Source organism: Melitaea cinxia, chromosome 2, assembly GCF_905220565.1.
Source record: "Melitaea cinxia chromosome 2, ilMelCinx1.1, whole genome shotgun sequence".
Lineage (NCBI taxonomy): Eukaryota > Metazoa > Arthropoda > Insecta > Lepidoptera > Nymphalidae > Melitaea > Melitaea cinxia.
This window is the reverse complement of record NC_059395.1, coordinates 8,311,523-8,317,705: the sequence shown is the minus strand read 5'-3', so window position 1 is coordinate 8,317,705 and position 6,183 is coordinate 8,311,523. Positions and strand designations below refer to the sequence as shown.

Below are 6,183 nucleotides of genomic sequence, written 5' to 3'. Positions count from 1 at the left end.
AATTTCATTGTCTATTGGTAGGTAGTTTAGGAATTTATCGCGAAAAAATAAATAAAGGCGCCCTAGGTAATATAAACAATCATAGACTACAGACATCTTAAAGAGCCATTCCCCGAGCAAAATTTAATTGGTAAAATGGGAAACAAAAACATGCATCCGATGTGTATCTTTCTATTTTATTTTAATACTTTGCGTATACCGCGATGAAATTGACAAATAAATAATTGAGCGAGTGATAGATTCTTAAAACACGTGAGCTGTCACGTGCGCCGTGGCTGCAACCTTTGTGACAGGCACCATAACAATTGTATAAGAAGTACAGAGAAGACATACATGTGTTTATTTTAATTATTATTTAAAATAAACGGAATAAACTTATTGTGGCTAAAAGTTTACTAAAATCTATCACGCCTATAAAACGGTATGGTATATCTATGCTTCGATTAACGAGGATTTGGCTTAAGCGGTTATGTCCATACTTAATCGTGTTATAGATTTAATTGATAATACTAAATTGTATTATAAGCGTATCTGACAAATTTAAAACGGCTACTGTACGGATTTTTATTTTAAAACTAGGCACATTAAAATGTTTATTTTTTTGACGTGATAACGTCTTATAATCGAAGAACATGGCTGCACGCACGAACAAGTCACGTTCCGCCTGAGTTTGAGCGTGCAAGCGAGAGCGAGAGTGCGCGAATTCATAAAAATGTGCATTTTTCGTTAATGTTTCTGCATAACGCTTACACATAAAACTATCGTCCGTAAACCAACTTTATAGATAACCTATTTTTTATTTTGTATTTTTATTATTAGAATGAAAAAAAAACGAAATCACAAACATGGATCACTTAAAAATGAAATAAGTTTAAATCTATATAAATATTTAAAAATTTCGTGTCAGGATGTATGTTCCCGATAAACTTTAAAACTGAACCAATTTTTATCAAATTTTGTAAGCATCTGTAATTTAGTTCAACTTGGGTGATAGGGTAGTTTTTTATCTCAATAGGTAGGTGGCGATGCTATCGGTATGTAAGCTTTCAAATTTGGTAGCTGTCTTCTGGGCAGGATAACGTCTGCCGGGCACTCTAGTAGACAAATAAAACATAACATACATCATAAACATACATGTACATTAAGCGTAAACCTTGCCTTAATAGTAAGCGATTACTGTAGCTTATAGACGCCTGCAACACCAGAAGCATCGCAAGTGCATTGCCGAACCTACTCCCAATCCCCCCAGGAGTTTTGGTCACCTTACTTACCACAGTTAACCACAGTTTTATCCCTCGATCACCTTTTACGACCCCCACGGTAAGAAAGGGAGTGGTGCTATTCTACTCGGCCGACACACCGGTATTGTTGTTTCTATATATAATCAAACTTTAAATTTACCTTATAAAGTTCTTTTTACAAAAGGAGTTATTTTTTGTATATAATCAGTTTAATTTTATTTTTTACTTCGTTGTATTTCTTGTATGTTTTGCTTACACCATAGATTTCAATTCAATTATCTAATCATGTCAGCTGTCAGTTGTCACTGATATTTGACAACGATAGGGTTAGTTGTCAATTTGTTATCTGAATCATCAGTAAGCAATTCAGTTTTTTTGACCGCTGTTTCAAAACAATGAAATAATACCCATTTGTCTGCGTTGTTCGAGGCGAAGAGTGGTATTTGTTTTGACTAAATTACTACTATTTCCTGTAAATTTTTTTTTATAACTATACGAAGTTTGTAACCACAATCGCACTGAACAATCTCATTCGTGTCTTCTCCATTCTACGTGACATTGGCGAAATCATCTGTGCTATCTTAGCACAATTGGAAGCCATTATACTAAAGGAATGAATGAAGTTACCTGTTAAAACAAACAATCCTCATATTGTTAATTTTATAAGCTCTAATTATATAACTAACTTTTAGCAATAGCTAGCTATACCTATACTATGCCACAGATATTTCAAGTGTTGAGATGTTATAAATGTGCAGTATTTCAGGTAAATAAAAATTATCAACTTTTTATACGGAACCTGATTAAAAAATAAATATCTATATCAAACTAAATAAGCTTTATTTATTTTTGATAAATATACAAACAAATAATGCATACCTATATAAATAAAAACTACACAAATTACACCCAGACAGGAGGTGGGAATTGAACCAACAACCTTCGGAGCAGGAATTTATTATTTGACTATAATGTTTATTACCTACATTTTTAATTATGTTAAAGGGAATATGTAAATTTTGAAAGTACAGCTATTAGGATTCTATGTACTCATGTGAAAAGCAACAGGAGATCGTAACTTACAGTTATGAAAAAAAACTTCACAGTTAGTAGTCTCCTGTTATGTAAATTATTTGTACAGTCTGTAAACATAATCCCATAATAAATACCTATAACATCTTTTTTTCTTTTTTCTTTATTTATAAGACCATATAATAGGCATGCATTCATATTAGATCTTTCATAGGTGCATCAAACTAGAAAAGACAATAAATGGGTATGTAAGCTTTGTGGAGAGAAACAGTCCATTAAAAGGCACTATGGGTTAGGAACTAGTAAAGAATGCAGAATTCATGTTCAAAAATTAAATAAAATGAGAGGAGAAAAAGAAGAAATATTAAAGAACAGAAATGATTCTGATGATAGTGAATATGATGAAAATCTAGATAATAATATGAGATCTAATAATGATGAGAAAATAATTACACCTCAAAATGTTAGCAAAGAAAGCAAGTGGTCGGTATATGTTGATAAAGCTGAGGAAACTCATGAAATTGGTCAGACAGAATATCTCAATGGTAAGGAAGTATTACTAGAAATACCACAAAAAAGAAAAGCTAAAAGAAAATATCACCAGGTGAAAGGCTTAGAAGATTCAGTTAATAGTAATGATGTTTGTGAATTGAATATGGACAGTCACTTAGGAAATGAAATTAATTTAATAGCTGATACAAATGTTGGTAATTCTACAGCAAAAAGTTTTGCGCCAAAAAACCAAGAATCTTTTAAGTCAAATCTTCACACTAAATCTCAAAATAATACTAATGTAATAAAGCAGCATAAAAGACAACACATTGAACCAGAAAAAATAAAGAAAGACTCCAAATGGGCACAGTTTATTGATAGTGATGATTTAGAGGAAAATGAGAACAGTATGAAAAAAAAATGTAATAAAAACATATTTGACTTGTGTGATGATAGTGAAATAGATACAATATTGGATTTTTAACATACTATATAAAAATTAAACAATGTAAAAGTTCTTTTAGTTTTATTAATAAATTGTAATACAGAATGTTCCACAGACTAATGTCATATTCCTTATTAAGTTTACATTTTAAAGAAAGTCTACTAGCCGTTTAACTACTAATATTAAATGTCTGAAGGATAATTTGGGAGGTAATTTTCTTAACTGTTCACATTTGCACAATTCCTATGACAACATAATTAAGGTTAACTTGATTGTCATAGGTTATTTTTATTTTAAAATAGGGACCATTTTAAAAATTATCTTTTAGGGATTTACATTATAATAGACTTGGTTAGAAAAGAAATTAGTTCCATTCTTTAAAATAAGAATTAAAAAAAAAAATTCTACTGTGTGGCCACTTATTAAAATTATCTCCAGAATTATCATCTTCATTTGTCACATGGCAACAACTTCATATCACTTTTTACTTCTAACAGATAAAATACACTACAGGCTTGTTTGATTTTAAAACATTTAATATATCTACCGAGTACTAGTTACTAATTATAGTTTTTTTAAAGAAATTACAAAATTGTACAGTCTGTGTAGAGCAATAAAGTAGTATATTGTAAGTATACCTATTGTAGTAATCTTACGTTTTTAATTTCTAGAGACTAATATTACGTATAATACTTTACGGCAGAAATGCAAAAAAATATCTCCGAACTGAGTGCCTAGTGCGAGTTTTATTCACAGAAACATGAGAGAAATGCGTTTATACGTGAAGATTATTTTGCATGGGAATTTAAAAACTGCAGCCTAGACGATAAAGAATAGTATACGATATAATTCATACAGAGTCATCTAGCGGCAAACGCGAGAACTAGGTTGAAATGCCGAATTTCCCATACAAAATGAAGTTAAAATTTACGCCCGTTATTGCGAGACGGATTAAACAAAACTCGCACTAGGAACTCTGATTACATATGATGAGATTGCTTAGTAAGTTTCACGAGAAACAGGGAAGACTGTTGGTATGTAGTAGTGGAATAAATAAAATATAGACAAAACATTTTTATATATTTTTTCTAAAGGTACTATGAATTATTCAAGTAATATCCAAAAACTTCCATTATATAACAAGAAGGATATAGGCACAGTAATAGAGTTTTTACTACAAGCTGTCATACATGTATGTAATAAGAAATGTAAATATACACTGACAATGATTATAATGGGAAGCCCTATAAGATTCGATGTAGTTTTACTAAGAATACATAGCTTATACTATTGTCGTTTCCAGTTCCAACTATTCTCTGCATGTGGTGCAGTTTCCGGTTTATTATTTTTAATACATTCCGCTTGGTTTATAATCACCAAGAAATTACGAAAATTTCACAAAAATATTTCAAATAAATTAAATCGACTAGAATGCCATCGTGTGTCGGCGCCGATGTAATTCCCTCGCTCTTGCATAACGTCGACCGTATCCGCCAATTCGCCATGGTCTAAATTACAATAATATATCAGCTTATTAATAAATTAATGTAAAATATACAACTTAAACTATTATAAAAGCCCATAAAGAGAATCCAACCCGCCAACGCGCATTGGAGCAGCGTAGTATTAAGCTCTGATTCTTCTCCTACATGGGGAAAGAGGCCTATACCTAGCTGTGGGATATTACATGCTGAAAGGATAAAGAGAAAGATCCCAGGTCCTCAGACATTTTTTAGTATGTTTGATGTTTAGGGGGCCATTTTAATATATTTTTAAACTGCCAAAGTGGATTGGTCCTAAATCAACAACTATGTGGAACCATGAAGCTTATATTAAGTTTAAAATGGTTCATTAATAATCAATGAGTTCTTTAATAATTATTCTAGCCTGTCATAATAACGTAAACATTTTACTCATATAAAGAATTGCTACATATATTTTGTAAGGAGCTTTGAATGTAATTAAATTAGTGTCTGGCATTATTAGTATTATTCTTGCAATCTTTATATATATATATATATATATATATATATATATATATATATCTTGTGTGCGTGTGTATGTCACTGAACTCCTCCTAGCCGGCTGGACGGATTTTGATGAAATTTTTTGTGTGAGTTCATGGGGATTCGAGGATGGTTTAGATTCACAATTTGGTCCACTGGAAAATGTTTATTTAACTATTTTTTCATTTATAAGTAGTTGTTAATTTTGGAATGTTTTACATTGGATCCGGTAGACTGCACTACCATCGCAGCATCAAATATTAAATATTATTCTATTTTAATTTCAGTTTGTCCCGACAGTTGGTGCTGCGATCAAATTGAGAAAAAATATTTGAAATTTTGTGTTATGGCAAAACGTTTGCGGGGTTAGCTAGTTTTATATAATTATATATTGATAATATTTTCTACAACATACGTAATAATAAGCCATTAGAATAAAGGTATGGTGAGTATAATTTTTACGTTCTTTTGGCTCCTGCCGGCCTAGCATGCATACAACGAGATATCTCTTGACGAGAGAGAGAGATAATGTCTACATCGAGTATTTTCTCGATTACCCTAACATGCGCACTACGAGAGACAAAATTCTCTTCCGAAGACTTCGCCTTGTCGAGTAGAGAAACATTATCAACCATAATCACAACTGAATATCATTCTTATTTCTTATGTCGTAAAGTTGAATTTACAAGGTTATTGACCAATCGTGCCAAACCGGGATGAGCCAACGTTTGTATAATTTCAAACGAGTGACACATGTTTTATTTAACAATGTTCTCGGCCTTTTGGCTAAGATAAAAAGTGTATATCTAATTTAAAAAATCTGATATGGAAAATAAAACGGCGTAAGTAAATGAATTTAATTATATATGTAAAACAATATGCTCGTGTTGTGCTTTATATCTTGTCGCACATTAGATAATTGTAATTCTATCACGCATTGTTATTTTTTTTAATTTTTAAAATTTTT

At 31.2% G+C, this 6,183-nt stretch overlaps 2 protein-coding genes across 2 annotated transcripts in view; one reads left to right on the top strand and one right to left on the bottom strand.

The window, feature by feature from the left end:
• Positions 1–1,544: 1,544 nt before the first annotated feature.
• On the top strand, positions 1,545–3,282 carry LOC123663887 (MRN complex-interacting protein). The gene is made up of 2 exons (XM_045598538.1): positions 1,545–2,007; positions 2,488–3,282. Exons 1-2 carry the CDS (start codon positions 1,957–1,959, stop codon positions 3,247–3,249), a joined length of 813 nt encoding a protein of 270 aa, XP_045454494.1. The 5' UTR covers positions 1,545–1,956; the 3' UTR covers positions 3,250–3,282.
• A 991-nt stretch (positions 3,283–4,273) lies between these two features.
• Positions 4,274–6,183, bottom strand: part of LOC123659246 (extracellular sulfatase SULF-1 homolog) — a 139,636-nt gene continuing 137,726 nt past the window's right edge. Inside the window, exon 17 of the mRNA XM_045594497.1 lies at positions 4,274–4,718. Within this exon, the coding sequence (XP_045450453.1) occupies positions 4,637–4,718 (82 nt within the window). The 3' untranslated portion in view covers positions 4,274–4,636. The remainder of the gene's footprint in view (positions 4,719–6,183) is intronic.

Coding starts and splice junctions, on each gene's coding strand:
- LOC123663887 (XM_045598538.1), top strand. CDS start 1,957: ATGCCACAGATATTTCAAGTGTTGAGATGTTATAAATGTGCAGTATTT. Junction 2,008..2,487: donor ATAAATGTGCAGTATTTCAG/GTAAATAAAAAT, acceptor GATCTTTCATAG/GTGCATCAAACTAGAAAAGA.